The 19,528-nt window shown below is 41.4% G+C and overlaps 1 protein-coding gene across 2 annotated transcripts; it reads left to right on the top strand.

Moving 5' to 3' along the window:
* Positions 1-3,577: 3,577 nt before the first annotated feature.
* On the top strand, positions 3,578-17,204 carry SEC61A1 (SEC61 translocon subunit alpha 1). 2 transcript variants are annotated; one of them, XM_075052624.1, is made up of 12 exons: positions 3,578-3,714; positions 5,249-5,316; positions 5,982-6,047; positions 6,143-6,221; positions 8,279-8,410; positions 9,207-9,316; positions 9,526-9,679; positions 10,521-10,681; positions 11,349-11,546; positions 11,969-12,160; positions 13,785-13,861; positions 14,838-17,204. In XM_075052624.1, exons 1-12 carry the CDS (start codon positions 3,708-3,710, stop codon positions 15,022-15,024), a joined length of 1,431 nt encoding a protein of 476 aa, XP_074908725.1. In that variant the 5' UTR covers positions 3,578-3,707; the 3' UTR covers positions 15,025-17,204. The 2 variants fall into 2 exon arrangements, with proteins under 2 accessions (XP_074908725.1, XP_074908724.1); XM_075052623.1 differs by lacking the exon at positions 3,578-3,714 and adding an exon at positions 4,052-4,590.
* The last annotated feature ends 2,324 nt before the right edge of the window (positions 17,205-19,528 follow it).

Genomic DNA, 19,528 nt, shown 5'->3' on the forward strand with positions numbered 1-19,528 from the left:
CTCTTGCAGACCAGTGCTACAAATATTAACTAGCCCTATTTTGTAAGGTGAACGTTCGCGTGCGTGTATATACTTATACACATGTGTACAAATGAATAGATTTGTAATGCCCTCTAGCGATCCCAGCCCACAGATGCTATGAGACCTGGTGTAACAACAGCTAGAGTGTCTCCTTCATCCTCCTTGGTGAACAAAGGCCTTTATTCAATGCAACATGCAAGATTTGACACACTGATAAACTGTGTTGGTGTGGGAACAGAGTGTGAGCTTGTCACAGATATGGAAACTGTGATCTCTTCAAATAGAGATTGTAGCCAGTTTCTGTGAACAACACCACTAGAACTAAAAGGAACCATTTGGACGCAGTGAAATATTCATCTGTGCTTCTCTCCCCATTTCTACTCTCCGCCCCTATTTTCTGCTTTCTACCTCTGGCTATTGAAGCAATCATATCGTCTTTGTTGTTTGCATCAGGGTACAATTCAGCACGATTAGGTCCAGCGTCTGTAGCCAGTCGCCACAGAGTGAAGCCTGATTTCAAAAGCAGTAATTAAATGTCAACTTTGTACTAATGCCATAGAGGTATATTGAGATGTATAATTTTGCAGTAAATGCTGAAGATTTGCACTGTGTGAAACAGTGGAACACATTGGCTAACAAACTTCAGAGCCAGTAAGTGAATATTAATGTTTTTAATGGTCCTAAATTACACTATTTCCAAAGCGGGATTAGCTTGGTTATATAAGAGGGACTGATTTGGTTCAAAGAATAGCAAAACATGAAAAGAACAAGCTGTTTAAAATCTATGTCTGCTTCTCAGATGTTGCTGTTCTCTAAAGAGCAGTTTATTAATTACATGCTATCCTCCTCCTCCTCCTTCTCCTCCTCATCATTCCAGTTGTACCAGCTGGCACCACTCTAAACTGAGTCCTCTTGCAGTAGTAGGTGCTTCCCAAACACAGTGTAAAAATCAGCCCTAGTGTATCAAATTCCTTTTTTGTCACTCAGTCTGCAACTGGCTGCCAAAATAGTTCCCTAAGATAAACTGTCAAAGTCAGGGAGTCACATCAGACCAAAATTTGACCCAGTGTCTCACATGGCTTTACTGTAATAATTCCCCAATAACTGTATCTTCAGTTTCTTTTACTCCTCTGTTCTGCAATGGCAGCTGATTATACAAAGGAGCTGAACTTGGCTCCTCTCTACATATTTTTTTCCTGCAGTTGGCAAAACAGGTTTTTTTTTCACTGTAAGGTCCTAAGAAAGCTAGCTTTCATCAGCCATTTTTTCTGCCTAGAACTGAACTTCAGTAGCAAATTTCAGCTGCAGGACTGTACCCTCTTTGCCCTAAATGTGAAGTTGTTCAGACCCAGAATGGACAAAATAGAGATGTAAGCAAAAACTAATGAGTTTTCAGTTTCCATGTATAAGTCGACAATTCTATGTAATTATAAGGTTCATTTTTTTACAGGTGGAAACCAAATTATCTTATTGTCTACAATGATTTTAAAAAACCAACAGGAACCCAAGAAGTCTGACAGGTGGGCCATGCAAAGAATAAGTCTATTAAATATTTTTACCTGTTCTTATGGCACAGATGAAGGCTACTAGCACAAAAAGCATGTGTGACTATCCCACAAAGCCAATTTTTAAGGATAGACTTATCACTGTGGAGAGGAAATAGACTGACACCCTAGAAGATTTATATTATTTGTCAAAAGAGCAATTACAATAGGAACAGTAGATTCGCAAGCTTCCCCTCAGACTCTCAAAAACGCCTGAGCTTGATTCAGAGATAACACCTTTGAGAAGACACCTTTAGTCTTCATGGGTGAAATTCATCTCTTTTAACATCAGATGTCTAAAATATAGGTACCTAGTCTGAAGTGGTTACCTTAGTTCCTTCTATAATCAATAGAGATCAATAACTTTGAAGGATGATTCATCTACTCTGAAAACAGATGTGTAGAATAGGTAGAGTGAGTATTTCTCCAGAGGTGTCCACTTGTATCTCCATTGACCACAGAGAGTCTAGACAACTACCTAGACACCTGAATTCTAAAGGGCTAAAAGCAGATGAGCCATTTAGATAAGGAAAAAGCCGTATTACCCTTTCTAACATAGCAGTGACCTGGCAGAGTGATGTTATCAGCACCTCTCACAATAGTTTGCCTTGTTTTAATAAATTCAGCAAATTCTGACATTTCATTGCATGCTTCTACCATCAATCCCCTGGATCGCTGCTGTTGCTTCCTTGTCCGGACTTCCACAAAACCACTGCTACTTCTTCCTTCTTTTCCACCTATCGGCTCTGGTAAACCAGGCACAGTGCCCATGTTAGTAAGTCAAAATGATCTTACCAAATGATGTCAGCTGGAAAGCAGTTGCTTTATCTCTAATTAGAAATGGGTGGCTTAAAACCAGTTTTGATAATCTGGATGTTTTGAAATAAGCTGCTCTGGACAAGAACTGACTAAAACATTCTCAGACCCATTGGTAGATGTCTTCAATGGACTCCTAGAGGAGAAGTATGGTTTCAGAAGCTTAGAGAAGGGCAAATATACTGTCCACCAATTAAAAAACAAACAAACAAACAAACAAACAAACAAACAAAAAACAGGAAATGGGAATTAGGAATAGTCTTTTAAAGTTAATCTCACAAAAGTAGGGATCAAATAATCAAGCAAGGCATACCTAAGTACCTAGAAAACAACAGGGAGGTTTGTGGAAGCCATGATGGGTTTCACAGAGCCCATACCCTGACTCCAATTGCTTTGTATTAAAACCCCTATTTGCTTTTCTCTTTCCTCTAACTTCTATTTACCTTTTGTTTTCAGACCAGTGATAACTCCCTCTATAAGGGCCTGGAAAGCACACAGGGCATTATGTGACTCTCAGAAAGAAAGACCTTCAGCAGTAAGTCAATGTGAGGACATTTCACTTGGTGGTGCTCCTGGGTGATAGTGACATGTTGACGTACCATGACTTCTTTGACAGGCAGAACAATGTTTCACATTTTCACCAATGTTTCATATTTTATTAGAAGCCCAGCTCGACCTGGGTGTGTTTAACCCAGCCTCAGGCAAGCAATGGCTGCATCCCACCACCGGCTGCCATTTTGCGTGAGGGGTGCAAGGAGCTTCTTACTGCAGAGAAAGGCCTAAACTGTTCCCCTATAAAAACACAAAAGCAGAAAATACATTTTAAGTGTTTGCTTATGTATTTATCTGTCAAAATCTCTTAAACCAATGTTACGATTTCTGGTAGCTAAACCAGGCGTTCCTCAAAGTAACCTACGACCTCAACACCTCTCCACGGCCCTTCCCAGGTGCTAGTCCCACACCGCATTAAGATGGCGGCCGGGGGGGTCCAAGACTACAACTCCCAGCACGCCACGCGCCACCTCGTCATCCGATTGGTTGCATAGACCCGCGGGGAGCCAATAAGCATCAGGGGCCCTCCGCCCGCCCTGGAAGGCGCGGTTCCCTCCGGCAGCAGTGCACGATGGGAGTTGTAGGCGCTGTGCCGTCGCGGCGGCGGAGGGCGGGGGTTGCTGGGGGAGGGCGCGGGCGGCGGCGCCTGCGCAGCGGCGGCGGCCGGCGGACCCGGCGCGTGGCAGGAAGCGGAAGGGGGCGGCCGGGATCAATCCCTGACGTGTCTCTCCGAGGCCGCCGCCGCTCGCTCTCCGCTCCCGTCCGGCGGCCGCCATGGGCAGTGAGTACCGGGGCGCCTCGGCCGGCCGGCGGCAGGGAGAGAGGGGAGCGGGGGGGGAGGTCTCCGCGGGACGCGCGATGGCCAAGGGCCCGCGGCTCGGCCGCCGGCTCGCCTTTCGCGGGCACCTTGGGACCGGCCCTCCTCACGGGCGGCGCGGCGGCCCGTTGCCCCCGCTCCCCTCCAGGGCGGCGGGGAGCCCCTCTGAGGGGCCGCCAGCCTGGCGGCGGCACTCCCTCCGTGACCAGCCCTGCGCGGGTTTCCCTTCCTCGCGTTTAGAGGGTCCCTCTGGATTCTTTCTTCTCCCCCCCCCCCCCCCCCCCTCTCTCGCGGTGAAAGACCCATTTCCTGGTCACGGCAGGTTTTTCTAGGGAAGGAGGGCAGCTCGCTCGCTCCGTGATGCCCGATGACCGGGCCGCTCTGCCTGGCGGGCACTCCCGGGCCCGGCCATCCCAGGCTCGAGTGTGCCTGGCGCGGTACCGAGGCGGGGAGAGACGGTCTGTCAGGTTGGCGGTTGGTCATAACGCTTTCAGTTACATTGTCAGAGTAAACTATAAATGGTAATCTGCAGTCTAGAAGTTATCCGTGTGAATGGAAGTCTTCAGAGTCTGCTACCTCGAGGAAGAGCTGCTTGAAAAGCATCGTAGTCAATTGGTATACTATTGTAGATGTGGGAGAGAATCACGATTTGCTTTTGTTTAAACTCACAATCCAGTGTAACTTTTCAGGCAATTAATCGTTTGAAATTAAGTAAATAATTTTTATGGGCTGGTCTTAAAGCATTACAAAATTGCCACTGAAGTTGCAGCCTTCCACAAAGAAGTGGGAAGCCACCAATAGTTTCAGTTCTTTGGCATCATCATATGCTTTTTAGTTCAGGTCAGTCCAAAATATGTGTGCAGTTTTAGATCTGTTGTAAGAGGTTTAGCATTACCTTGGTTCCAAATCAGATCTCTCTGCTCATAGGAGGACTTGTGACTTTGCAGATACCCTCTTCTTTTGTATGCTTATTCTAAGACAGACTTTTCTGATCTAAGGATATGTCCTTTTGACTAGGAGGAGATTGTTGCATGAGGCATTCTGTAAAGTAACTTGAACTGTTGCTTATGAACAGTGTGTAGGAATTCTTAAGCTGTATGGCCCAAAAGTAACCCCTGACTTAAAACTGTCTGGGATATTGTATTTCTCGAATATCAGGCTAGGGGAGAAGCTATTATGAAATAAAAGTTTAAGGGTATTGATAATTTAATGCAAAACAATGGCAAGGGGGGTTTTTTTGCACTGTCAACCTACTTGGTAAAATAGGAAAACTCTTGACCTTTTTTTTTCTTCTGTTTCCAGTTTATATTGTACTTACACCATACTAGGTGAATCTCTCTTTTATTTAGAACAGATAAGAATTCAAAAAAAAAACCAAACCGCAACAACAAAACTTTGTCCTTAACTGAGACATGTACAAAATCAATTTTACTTGAGCTTTTCCCAGTGTTCTTTGTATCTGTATGTTCACTTTGTCTTTTAACTAATTTCCATACAGTAAAATTTCTTGAAGTAATCAAGCCCTTCTGTGTTATCTTGCCTGAAATCCAAAAGCCAGAACGTAAGGTAAGTTAATAAAATTTTCTTTGTAGGTTTGTATTTGTGTAATATGAGATGTTTACAGCTTAGTTTGCACTTGTGGGATTCGGGGGTTTTTTTTCCTGTTGGGAGAAGGGCAATTATAGCCATAACTGTTTTTAGTGGAGTGCTTGTCTAGTACATCCTGTACTGTGGATATGGCTGTACAAGAATGTATTTGCTGGTAATTGCAATTGTGCAGATACAGTTATACCATAGCAGTGAGCGGTGAGATGTTGAAAGCAATACATGTTGGAGTGTAAACTAGAGTAGTTTAAAATAGCAACTTGAAAATCTTTGCTTCTTAAGTTCTAATCTAAGACTATTTGCTAAGGTAAGCTTCTCTGTATTATTTTTTTTTCTCACCAGAAGCTCTTTCTTATGAAAAGTCTTATGTAAGACTCATTTCTGTGGAAGTATTAGAATTACCTTCCATTAACATAATCTTGTTTATTTGCCATTTTCCTTGGCCTTATATAGTGTAAAAGGGATGAAGAGTGAGTTATTTTCTTTAGGATGTCCTGTACTTTGTCCCTTCACAAGAAAATCAAGTGTGCTTTAGCTACTATGAAAGTTTGCCTGATTGATTAGATCTTATCTTGACAGCTTTGCCATCTTTGGTTGTTGGTTTTTGTTTTTGTTTTTTCCTTTAGATTCAGTTTAAGGAAAAGGTATTATGGACAGCTATCACACTCTTCATCTTCTTAGTATGTTGCCAGGTATGTTTCTTCTCTTGTTTTTAAGAAAGAGCTGAAATGTTTAAACTATGTTATGAAGTCTCTAATCCTGTTTCCTCTGTTGGTTGGAAATCCAGATTCCCTTGTTCGGTATCATGTCATCAGACTCAGCAGATCCTTTCTACTGGATGAGAGTGATTTTGGCATCAAATAGAGGTATGGTCGGTCTTTCAGGAGGACTTTTTTTTTAGCTTGAATCGGAACATTTTTGGACTTTTTCTTGCATGGCATTCTATTTTAATGAAGATAAAAATTGAAGTAGAGCGGGAAAAGTAATTCTATATATTATGTAAAAGCATAAACCAGTGTGGCATTGGGAAAGGCACAACTTTGTGGACAAAATGAGTTTATAGTTGGCTGTGTGCAACCTATTGTATGTACGCAAATCAAGGAGCATTTTGGAGGGAAAAGGGTTAGGGAAGAGACATTTCCTAATTACCTGCATCGCTGCTCTTGCAATCTCCTGTATATAATTCAAGCTTTTTGATTTGTGTTTCAAACCATGTTATACGTGTGGTGTTGTTTTCTGGGTGACGTTTGAGTCTGTCTCACAGAAGATTAAAATTCATGATAGTTTGTGTAAATTTCAGTTTCTTGTAGAGGCTTTCTAATGCAGGTGTGAATTAAGAATGGTGACAGTTTCCTGAATTCACTTTGTTATTATATATCATTTGGGCTGTCCATCAGTTTATAGCATCATGAGATGTGCGTATATGCATGTGTGGTGGGTTCACCCTGGTTGGATGTCAGGTGCCCACCAAAGCTGCTCTATCACTCGCCCTCCTCAGCTGGACAGGAGAGAGAAAATACAACGAAAGGCTTATGGGTCAAGATAAGGACAGGGAGAGATCACTTGCCAATTACCGTCATGGGCAAAACAGACTCGACTTGGGGAAAAAGTAATTTAATTTATTACCAATCAAATCAGAGTAGGGTAGTGAGAAATAAAACCAAATGTTAAAAAACTTCCCCCCCACCCCCCCCGCCCCTCCCTTCTTCCCAGACACAACTTCACTCCCGATTTTCTCTCCCTCCTCCCTGCCAGTGGTGCAGGGGGACAGGGAATGGGGGTTGCGGTCAGTTAATTGCATTACACATTGTCTCTGCTGCCCCTTCCTCCTCAGGGGGAGGACTCCTCACACTCTTCCCCTGCTCCGGCATGGGGTCCCACGCACAGGAGACAGTCCTCTGTGAACTTCTCCAACATGAGTCCATCCTGTGGGATACAGTTCTTCACAAACTGCTCCAGTGTGGGTCCCTTCCATGGGGTCACAAGTCCTGCCAGCAAATCTGCTCCAGCACAGGCTCCTCTCTCCATGGGTCCACAGATCCTGCCAGGAGCCTGCTCCAGCACGGACTTCCCACGGGGTCATAGCTTCCTTCAGGCATCCACTTGCTCCAGTGTGGGGTCCTCTGTGGGCTGCAGGTGGATATCTGCTCCAGTGTGGACCTCTAGGGGCTGCAGGGGGACAGCCTGCCTCACCATGGTCTTCACCATGGGCTGCAGGGGAATCTCTGCTCTGGTGCCTGGAGCACCTCCTCCTGCTCCTTCTTCACTGACCTGGGGGTCTGCAGGGTTGTTTCTCTCACATATTCTCACTCCTCTCTCCAGCTGCAGTTGCTGCTGCACTGGTTGTTGGGTGTTTGGGGTTTTTTTTTCCCCTTAACCATGTTATCACAGAGGTGCTTCCATCATTGCTGATGGACTCAGCCTTGGCCAGTGGTGGGTCCATCTTGGAGCCAGCTGGCACTGCCTCTGTCAGACATGAGGGAAGCTTCTAGCAGCTTCTCCAGAAGCCAACCCTGTAGCCCCCCTGCTACCAAAACCTTGCCATGCAAACACAATACAGCATGAATGCAACTTGGTGCACTCCTCAAAAAAGTTTGGGTTTTCCTGTTTAAAATTATGAATAATAAAGTGACTGATTGTCAAAGGCAGAAAGCAAATTACTGCATTGTTTTATGCAGAGTAAATCTATTCCTTTTTCAGCAAACATAGTTTTTAAGGTACTGAGGAGTACTGTATTACTTATTAGACTGACTTTTAGCAAGCTTCTGTTATCATTGAAACCTTTTACATGTACGGAGATTGGGAGTTTTATATCTTCTCCATCGCAATGCAAAGGGTGGAAGAAACAAGCTTTGAACTTCAAAGGTGCCTGGGTATGGTACACCCCATTATTTTCTTTCATTGTTCTTCTTGTGTCTGGCAGGTACGTTGATGGAGCTGGGCATTTCACCTATTGTCACTTCTGGGCTTATCATGCAGCTCTTGGCAGGTGCCAAGATAATTGAGGTTGGTGACACCCCAAAGGACAGAGCTCTCTTCAACGGAGCACAGAAATGTGAGTAACAGGTGATATAAAAGGCTGATGTTTTACAGTATCTAACCCTAACAATAGAAGGTGTAAACTTAACATGTGATGAAAGTTGCAGTCGGATATATGGGTTCTGTCATGCTATGTGTTCATGTTGTGCTGCAGATTTCTGTATTTCATCAGTCTTTTGACTGCTCTCTGGCTTGTTAGCTGTTAAGCTTCAGAAAGGTTTGAAAAGGAAAAGTATCTGCAGTTGGCATTGCTGCTGTATTCTCACTGGATAAACTAAGCGATATATAGACTGTGGGGACCCAACCCTTGAATTATGTTGGTCAGTGTTAATGTAAAAAAGTTAATATTGATTGAGATATTGTAGTTGTTTTTACCTTGCAGTTTGAAGCATGGTTCTTTCTCAGCAATAGGATCTCTGTGCTCTGTTGATAAATGACTTTTAGAAAAATTTGAGTATTCTTTAGCTATTTGATGCTGTACCACACTACTTACTGATCTGTTTCCTGGAAAAAGAACCATAAATTGCTAAGGTAATATCTTAACACCCTCAGAGTTTTCATTATCTAAAGCAATCTTCAGTAACCAAACCCACTTCTTTCTAAGTGTATTTGTTTCTGAAGTCTGTGTGTATTTGTATTTTCAGTGCCATATTTCAGACAACAAACTTAAAATTGTCCTTGAATTTAAACATCCTGTGACTTATGTATTCCTTCCCAAATTTCTCTACAAAGAAGTGATTTATATTTCTCTAATTGCCCACTGACATGAATCTCCAGAAAAAGTACATATGTTTTTTCTTTTTATTATACAGTGTTTGGAATGATCATTACCATCGGACAGTCTATTGTCTATGTAATGACTGGAATGTACGGAGACCCATCTGAGATGGGTGCCGGTATCTGCTTGCTTATCACAATTCAGGTAATTTCTAGTCCTCTCTACTTACTCTCCCTTTGAAAGGGTAAAAAAATCAACATTGTGGACTGCCTGCCCCACATGCAGAGAAAAAAGGTCAAAATGTGCCTGCTTTCTTAAATACATAGTCTTTTCTTATCTTTTAATACAAGTTATTTTTTTAACAAAAGTTAAAAAGAGGTGGAACTAATGCTGTATTTCTTTTTTTACTGTAGCTTTTTGTTGCTGGATTGATAGTTCTGCTCTTGGATGAGCTTCTACAGAAAGGATATGGTCTTGGTTCTGGCATCTCTCTCTTCATTGCTACCAATATCTGTGAGACTATTGTGTGGAAAGCATTCAGCCCCACCACAGTGAACACAGGACGAGGTAATATGGCATAGTCCGTTTTCTTTACAAAAATTTGGTGCAAAAAGGCGAAATCTTTTTTACAGTGTGTTAACTTAAATGGCAAATGCTGTTACTAGCATCTTAGCTGTGTACTTGCCATGTAGTGAATCTTGTTAATACAGCAGCTGCTCCTATGCAAGGTACAAGTACAAAGACATTTCTTTATAATTTTGTAATATGTCACAAGATATTTCCTGAACTTGAATTTCTTACAGTGCCTCCATTAAAACTCGATAATGGTAGACTGCCATTGTTTTATGGTTGCTGCCCAACTTACTGACAGATATCATCTGTTTCTTTCTGTTCCTTGTGTTTCTTACACTCTGCCCCAAAAACCTTATTCTCCAAACTTGACAGGAGGTGATAATGTTTGGTGCTGTATAATAGAAAACATAAGTGAGGTTATCACATTTGCTGTAGTACAAACAATAACTAGTGTCTCACCATGAATGATACTAGAAAGCATGCTGCCTCCCTAATTTAATTTTTTTTTTCCTTTTTTCGGTGGGGAGGAGGAAAGGTGGAAAGAACTTGGTGAATGTCAATGTTTCTAGGGACCAATAAAGTTATTCCATTTGATTGTTGGGCTATGATTTAGTTTCTAGGCCACTACAGGGCGATTTAAAAAAAATCTTGGAAATAACATAGCTGATATGAAGGATGATAGTAGTAAAAGTCTGGGAGCATGCTGAAGATGCAAAAGACTTGGAGAAATCCCATTCTGAATCCTGTAGTTCAGAAGTAGGCCTAATGGGACAAAGCACTGAAGTTTGGAGATAATCACAGTGCAACTAACTTGGTTTTTCTTTTCCTTTCCAAGGCATGGAATTTGAGGGAGCCATCATTGCTCTGTTCCATCTTCTGGCTACTCGCACAGACAAAGTCAGAGCTCTTCGTGAGGCCTTTTACCGTCAGAATCTCCCCAACCTTATGAATCTGATTGCCACCATCTTTGTCTTTGCTATTGTAATTTATTTTCAGGTCAGTTGGAATAAAGAGGGACTGTAAAACTGTTTGCATGGAAGTAGATAATGTCATCTGCTTCCTTCTACAGGAAATTATATTTTCACTTTCTAGTGCCTTCAGAAGTCTTGTTTTTGTACCTGCAACATCTGGATGTTCATTTAACACTAACTTCTTTTAATCAGTTTCCATGTTTACTGTAGCCACACAAAACACTTGAGACGTACTTTGGTCTCTGGAAAAAAAACCCAAACCAAACCAGATGAATGTGTACATGTAATACTGCCTAACCCAAACACTGTTGCTTTTTGCTGGAAAATACTTTGAAGTTTTTAAGCCTGTGTGTCTGTTACTGTTTGTTGCAGCAAACTTCTGAAGAATATAGAAAGTTTTAATGTTTCTTTTCCTGGATGCTATGTTCAGTCTTCCTGAAATGCCAGATTTCTTCTGATGTCTATGTCTTCCATACCTTCTTAGATGTATATTTTTAGACCACCCTGCAGGCTTTCAGGCCCTTTGCAGAAGTGTTTGCATGGATGGCCCTCTGGGTAGAATATGTGTACTTGCACAAAGTGATTGCAGGTTTTTTTCTGTGGCTGTAAAGGCCTTGCACTTGCAATTTATGACCTGTGGTATGGGTTCATGTCCAGATATAATGGGGGACTTTCTTTTGAAAACTTTTCAGGGCTTCAGAGTGGATCTTCCTATCAAATCTGCTCGCTACCGTGGCCAGTACAACACCTACCCTATCAAGCTGTTCTATACTTCCAACATTCCCATTATTCTTCAATCTGCCCTGGTGTCAAACTTGTATGTCATCTCCCAGATGCTTTCTGCTCGCTTCAGTGGCAACTTACTGGTTAGCCTGTTGGGCACTTGGTCTGTGAGTATTCCTTTTAATCTTGCATACCGCTTTATAAGAGCACGATTAAAATGCATGGTTGAAGAGATGGTCTCTCTAAATACTAAGGCACACTTCTACAGGCAGTCGTGTACACTGAAACTCCTAAATTAGTAAGTTGTTTAAATTAATGGTAGAATATGAGACCTGCTGTGATCAGTGTAGCTGTTAGGTCTCCATTTACCTTTTACCTTGGGCTGTTCTTTGCTGTCCTAGGTATTTTTGTTGTTCCTTATTGTATTCAATTTCCACTTTAGAAACTGCTTGTGATAGTAAAGTTGAATCTTTGTGTGCTGCTGTAGTAGTAATGATACACAGTGACATGAAAGTGATATAAACACAGGCTTAGCTTAATGGCCAAGTAATAGCGAGAAAGTTGGTGACTGCTTGCTTCCTCCTTGTAGGACACGTCATCTGGAGGCCCTGCTCGTGCTTATCCAGTTGGTGGGCTTTGTTATTATCTGTCACCTCCAGAGTCCTTTTCTTCAGTGTTAGAAGACCCTGTACATGCAGTTGTTTATATTGTATTTATGTTGGGCTCCTGTGCTTTCTTCTCTAAGACATGGATTGAAGTCTCTGGCTCCTCTGCTAAAGACGTAAGTTTAAAATGATAAATTATGTAAGTTTACATGATGAAAACAGATGTGCTGTTGTAAGAATAAGACTGACTTTCTTCTGAGATAGCTGTTATGCTGGTAATCTTCTTGGTAATATTTATCGTTTGTATAAACAGTGACTATGGCTTTTTTGTAAGCAAGGAGGATGAAGGCAGAATGGGGTCAATTTTTTCCCTGTTTTCTTTACTGCTTTTTCAAAACCAACAACAACAAAACTCAAATAATTGCTTTCAGTGGCATTAGGAAACTTTGAAAGTTGCTACTTAATGTCAGTATGAGGGCAGGCAAGGTAACAGGAAAGGTAGAAACTCTTTTCAGTGCCAAATGACAGATGCACCGTGTGCAAGGCAGTGGCCGCTTAAGAACTTGCAGGTAAAGCTTGAATACCCATGCCTGGCCTAGAGAGCCCTTAACTTCTTTTTGGGGAAGATTAAGTAGAAGTTGTTATTTTTAACTTGAGAGCACTGATAACAGAGAATATAGTGCAGTGCATTAATTTACCTGAGCCTAGCTTCTCAAAATTTCCATTTGCTACAGGATATTTGATATTCAGCAGCTATAGCATTCTGAAATTGGAATTGGAAAACAAAATGGAAAATAGTTGTCATCGTGGTATGTTTGTATTGTGTGATTTTGGGTAGGAAATCAAGTTTGGCAGCCATATGGAATGGTTTAATCCATTCTTTAACAAATATGTCATAGTTGCAGAGTTACTGTAACAGCGTGAGCGCTGTCTTGTTTTGGACTTGCATCTAGCTGCTTGTTGTCAAGCATGAGGGAGGCATTCACAGCCATGTATAGCCAGATTTTTATTTCAGTATAAACCAATATACAGCTTTTAACACTTTAATATACTTCCCTGATACTGGATAAAATTATTTTAAGTTCATATAAACAAGGTCAGAAATAAAAATTGGTAAATCATTACTTAAATGTTCACTGTGTAGTGGAAAACTGGTAGCTTAATTATCTGAAACTGTTTTCTCAGTACATTGCATTCAATGACCAGTACCTTCAGAAGTTCGCCTGCTAGAGTTTCAGTTCCCCTCAATTGTTAGTAAATTGTAACCCTGTACAATTGCAGAAATCCAATTTAAGGACAATGTTTCAAGAAGGGATTCTTTCTAAGTCATATAGTTTCTGATATGGCCTCCCCCAATAAATAGTGAGCTCAGCTGAATGTGGGAAACTGAAATGGAGTGGACACTTCATAGGGTGGTTTTGCTAACATCTACTAAACTAAACCCTAACCAGAAGAACGGTAGGTGGCAAAACAGGAGCTAAATTTGTGTGCAAGAGCCTACAAATTTCCAGATTTTCCTTTTCTCAATAGGACTAGAATTATCCAAAAATGTTTGTGTAATTGCAAGTGTGGAAAAGTGCCTGTGACTGCAATCAATCTGACGTTAAAATACTGGATACTTTAAACTCAGATGAATAATGTAAAAAGCAAAACCCAAGAGTCAAAACATACAAAAAAAAAAATCCCCAAACCCACTACCATTTACTGAAGTATCTTGGTTCTGTTTTCCCATAGTACTAAGTTCTGTGGCCTTGGCAAATGACACTAAACTTACTTGCTCCATTCCTTCATTCAATACAGGTTGCCAAACAATTAAAAGAACAACAAATGGTAATGCGAGGCCACAGAGAAACTTCAATGGTACATGAACTAAACAGGTGAGCTGCACATTTCCCAGGCTATTTATGCAAAGTGTTATGGGGAGACACATGGCAAATTTTGCTTTGACTTCCATTTTCTAGATCCTAGAACACAGATATTCTTTGATCTTCAATGTTACATGCATGAGACATAGAATATTGTCTCATTAATGGAAGGCATGTACAGTACAGCATATTCTTGCCTTAAAATTAGAGAACATACCTTAAATTCTGGAGCTTGTATTTTCCCTTTACATTTTTTCATTTTTATACATTTTATAGGATAGCTAGTAATAAGCATTTGCATGTACTTTACTACTACAAACTGACGCACGAGTATTTTTTTTCTGTAATTTTTAATGTGTTATGTCTTGAGTACTGTTTTCACGTAGACCTTGCTTCTAAAACAAGCAGTTACTTAAATCTACTAGGTGCAGAGGTAGGCAGGGGTTGGTCTCTCTAGGTTTTCTAATTGCAGGGTGGGACCTATGCACCCTTCATGTTACAGAAATGTTACCGTAACTTTAGATTTCAGTCATCTGCAAATGACTTGAAGAGCCAGTAGCCATAAGCTTAATCTTTGTGCTTAATTGCATGGAAGACTGTAATACCTTCTCTTCTTAGTTTAGCATTTTTTTCCCTCCAGTCAGGTTGAGCTTTTTATTTCCTTACCTAGTATACTGGCACTATTGCACGTTCCTTATCTTGGATTGTAGACCCATGAGAGAAAAGAGTATTCTGCCATTGACTTTTTTCCATTTGTGTAGTTTCATTCTTGGTTTGTTTTTGGTTTGGTTTGGTTTTTTTTAACCACCTGGTTAGATTATCTGTGTAGTGTTCTTTCTGTTCTCAGTGGGATTGGTTTCCTAGGAAAAAACTGCCTATGATTTAGATACTTTCCATAGATCCCATATACCACTAACCCTAGTATATGTGTTAATATCCTGAGCAAACTCTAGTGGCACTTTTCCTGTTCTCATTTTGTGTTTTACAGGTACATCCCTACAGCTGCTGCATTTGGTGGTCTCTGTATTGGCGCCCTCTCTGTGTTGGCAGACTTCCTTGGGGCAATTGGGTCTGGAACTGGAATTCTGCTTGCTGTCACTATCATTTATCAGTACTTTGAAATTTTTGTAAAGGAACAGAGTGAAGTTGGCAGTATGGGAGCTCTTCTTTTCTAAACCTAGCTTCTCATGGACCCAGGAAAGAGGAGAGGAACATTCTCAAAATATAGCCAGTCAGGTGAAAAGAAGTAACATAAACTTGATAATGTCATTCTACAGGAACACATATTTTAATAATGTTTCCAAAGCACATTCCCTTATGTTCAAACTTTTCTAGCATACCGTTTGCATTTTATAAATTGATAAGGAAAAATGTGCAAGAAAATTTTTTAAGAAAATTGTTTTTTAATTATGTGTTAGGAGAATCAGCTTTCTGAGTTGGATTTAGTTCAGTGACTCTTGAAATTTTTTTTGAGACCCTTTCAAATTTAGTATACCTGAAGCCTTTACAGGTTTTAATAAATGTTTGTTAAATAAATGTTTGGAAGGGATTTTTTGCATTTAACTTGTTTTTGCAGCTCCTTTGCAGTAGTGGTGAGAAAAATCTCTCCCTCTAATGCTGAAGTTCCATAATTGCAGTTGTAAGCACAAACAGTATTTTAATATGTTCAGTTTTGTGTTTGGGTTTTATTTCAGTATGGCAGATTTGGAAGGCAGTTGTTTCTTTTTACTAAATGATATCTCTAATTCCAAATGTTTTGTCTTGTAATTACTATGCTAGACCTTGTCAGATGTTGAATATTGGCTTGAGACTGTTGTCAAGTTTCTGTATAAGATGGGAATGTGTTCTTTCCCACCACCCCTCCTCCATAAGCAGAAGACTCGGGTCAGTTGAGATTCTGCCAGAGTCTGTGCCTAAGAGTTGCAGCTTTGAAACTTGGTCATACCGGCAGCTTTGTAAAACCTTCTAATTAGTTTTCATTGCCATTAGTGGTAGTACTTCTAGTTCTGATGCTAGCTGAAAGAAATGGATGTTATGGATGCTTAGATGCAAATCGGCTTGTGCTCTTTGCTAAAGCTAAGTTTCTCTCATTGATAATAAATTCTGGTCTTGTAGCAATCAGGATGTTATCTGACTACTCATATCTAGTGCATTTTGAGTCTCATTACCACAGAGGAGTGTGAAAAGAATGTATGTTACTTGTCTGTTTCTATAGATCTAGATATGAGACCCTTGTCAGATAACTCTTGCAAGTTGCTTGTGTAGAAGGCTTTTCCATCCTATAATCTCATTGACTTGAATGATGCATAGGAAAGTACTTCTTCAGAAGGTATTGGATCTCCTCCTTTTTTTGAAGATCACACCTTCAAATTGGAGAATTTACAGTAAAAGGCTTTAATGGACCAGAGTAATACTTTTCCTTTTTAATTTAGATTGTCAGTACTAATCAGGTGCCTAGGACCAAACGCAAATATTTGTGTACGAGTCTTGTAAATACGCTTTCTCAATCAGTATTGGACAACGTGGAAACCAGAATGAGGAGTTACAATGTTGGAATGTTTCTCTACACTGCATCAACATGCCTTCTGTCCATTTTTGCATGCTGGGCTGACAGGATATGAATTACTGTTTCTGCTTGGAGTGATGGGACTCTGTTACATACCCAAGGAGCGCAGATGACAACATCCAGAAGCCCTTGTTAATGCACTGAGCTCAAATACCAAATGCGTGGGAAATCTGCAAATTTGGAATGAGATATACCTATCAATAAAAGTGAAACTCCTGGGGTGAGGATCACAATTGGAAAAGGAACAAAAGTAATGGAATAAAATATCTGTGAAACGCTCTCTACCAACCATTCACTATTACTTCACACTACGCTCAATAATTCTTCTGTCTTTCATAAAGTACTAGTATGCCACAGCACAATTTTGATGTGAAATAAGGGACAGTTAAAAAGTGACTTTAAAAGGAGAGGGAAGAAGCGTGGTGTGGTGGTTGTGCTTTGGGGATTCTTTTGTTGCTATTTTTCTAGGAAGCCCAATACAGATTTTGTTTTGAAATAAAAAGGACTCCACTTTCGGGCATGCAGCTCTGGCTGGGCTGGAGCTGTACTTGTATTTTTGGTCATATCATCTGTTTGAACTGGTTGCAGCTTAGACAGTTCTTCAGTGTCTAAGCAGCACTTGTTCTGTGCATCTGTATTTTTGTTGTCTAGTGGTGAAATCTTTGTCTATTATCAAGCAGCTATGTCCTCAAAGCAGGACCTGCTGATCATACAGTGGATGTTCACAAAAAGAAATAATGCCTAAACAATCTGCTTTATAAATGAAATAAAGTACATCTTTGGAGCTAATGCTTGGCTTTTGGTTCTTTAGATACTGTTAAAATTCTAACACTTGCAGAATAATGTTGCCTGCCTAAGAGACTGTGAAAGTGACCCCTCTCAAAACAGCTGTTTAAAGTGTCAGTGTGAAATAAGACTAATTGTATTTGCTCCAAGTCCTTCTCTCAACAGCAGAACCTTAACCATTCCTCTGGGCTTTCCTGTTCAGAAGAGTTGCAATTCAAAAGGCGCTGCACAAGTAAGTAGTGGGAGAATGAGGTAATGATGCACTAGTTTAACAAAAACTGTATTTCCATATGAAATACAGCGCTAGCTGATGCCTATGCCCAATATTGTTTTGCCCTCTGAATTTTTAAACTTAACTTAGAGTAAGGAAAAATTTTCTCTTCCTCCTTGTTGTGGTTTAACCCCAGCCAGTGACTAAGCCTCACGCAGCTGCTCACTCACTTCACCCCCACCCAGTGGGATGGGGGAGAGAATCTGGGGGAAAAAAAAGTAAAACTCATGGGTTGAGATCTGAACAGTTTTAATAGAACAGAAAGGAAGAAACTAATAATGATCATAAGAACAATAATGACAATAATAAAAGGATTGGAATGTACAAAACAAGTGATGCACAATGCAATTGCTCACCGCTCACCAGCTGATGCCCAGTTAGTTCCCGAGCAGCGATTCCCCCCAGCCCCACTACTTCCAGTTTATATACTGGGCGTGATGTCACATGGTATGGAATACCCCTTTGGCCAGTTTGGGTCAGCTGCCCTGGTTGTGTCCCCTCCCAACTTCTTGTGCCCCTCCAGCCTTCTTGCTGGCTGGGTGTGAGAAGCTGAAAAATCTTTGACTTAGTTGTTGCTAAGTAGCGTTTAGACTGAAAACATCAGTGTGTTATCAACATTCTTCTCATACTAAATCCAAGACATAACACTATACCAGCCACTAGAAAGAAAATTAACTCTATCCCAGCTGAAACCAGAACACTCCTGAATAGAAATACACTAGTACTTAAAAGCAAATTTATTTAAAATACTGGTACAGGATGCAAGAAGTTCAGACAAGATTTTGGCCATATATGAAGTTGTTTTAAACAACAGCTTGGCTTCTCCCTTGCTGTTTTATTTGTCCCCAGGAAACCTGCATTAATAATAACCATGGCTGCTGTAGGAATATTATGTTATCACACATATGATGATAGAAGTAATTGAAGTCACTGTAGATATTATGAGTTAGCCACAAGACACCTAGGTGAAATACCAACACCAAAGCAAAGGCTGAGATCCTCTTTCCGCTGATAGTCTTTTAGGTGCAAAATTCTTTGCATAGCCTTTTCTTCTGCACTTTAGAGTTCATGTGAAAGCTTCTGCCACAGCACTTAACTGCTTGGGTGTTTGATTTTGACCCTGTCACCATTCAGGAAGCCTTAAAAAATCATCTGGTTCGTTCTAGTTCACTTATTCCTAGGGCCTATCTCCCTATAATTTTGAGATGGTAAACAAGGCACTTTTTTTCCTAATTCCTCGAACATTTTGTTTGTTGTTTTAAAAAAAGAATTCCTTTTGGCTGCAACTATAAAGGTTGTTGCTTTACTCTGTGAAATGTTTCATAGCTGTGCTCCCTTGATTACTTCTGGGGATAACCCTGTCCCTGTACTGTAAACAGACTGTGATTTGTGAAATAGATTTTTCAGCCAGCTTTCGGTAAAGGAGGAGGCCGAGCGGCCTAGTAACTGCTTTTCCTAATTATTCTCTCTTCCAGCAAGGAATAATAAACTTTAGGCGACCTTCAATTTTGTCACAGCTTTGAGGAGTTTCACGCAGGTTTCTGTAAGCTGCTGTTTGCTTACCGAGGTGGTGTGACACAACTGCTGGTCCTCAATCAGCCCTCGCTGCCCGGAATACTAAAACGGCCACTTCTCGATGTCCCTCTGCGCGCCCAACGAGCGAGCGCCCGTCTTCCCAAATACGTGAACGGCTGCGGGGTGTTATCACCACTCAGGAGGAGAAAAAAAGCGGGGAGGGAGGCTGATGGCATTTCTGGACCTCTGTTTTAGTGGGTGCTCGCCCTGGACGGCCTGCCGTCCCCCTTTCCTTCTCGCTGCTCCCCCTGCCAGCTTTTTGACACGAACCCCCGGCTTCGCTGCCCGAAAAAGGTCGCGGCTTGAACGGCAGCCAGCCGCCCCGCTGGCCCCCTCCCAGCTGCACAGGGAGACGTGCAGGTGTTCAAACAAAGCCCTGCTTGTTCTGGAGGGGGGAGAGCTGGGTCTGTGACCCCCCCCCCCAGCTCCGCCAACCCCCCCGGCGGGCAGCCTGTGCCCGCCTGGGGGCGATGTTACCCCG

The sequence above is a fragment of the Buteo buteo genome, chromosome 21 (genome assembly GCF_964188355.1).
Source record: "Buteo buteo chromosome 21, bButBut1.hap1.1, whole genome shotgun sequence".
In the NCBI taxonomy this organism is placed as follows: domain Eukaryota; kingdom Metazoa; phylum Chordata; class Aves; order Accipitriformes; family Accipitridae; genus Buteo; species Buteo buteo.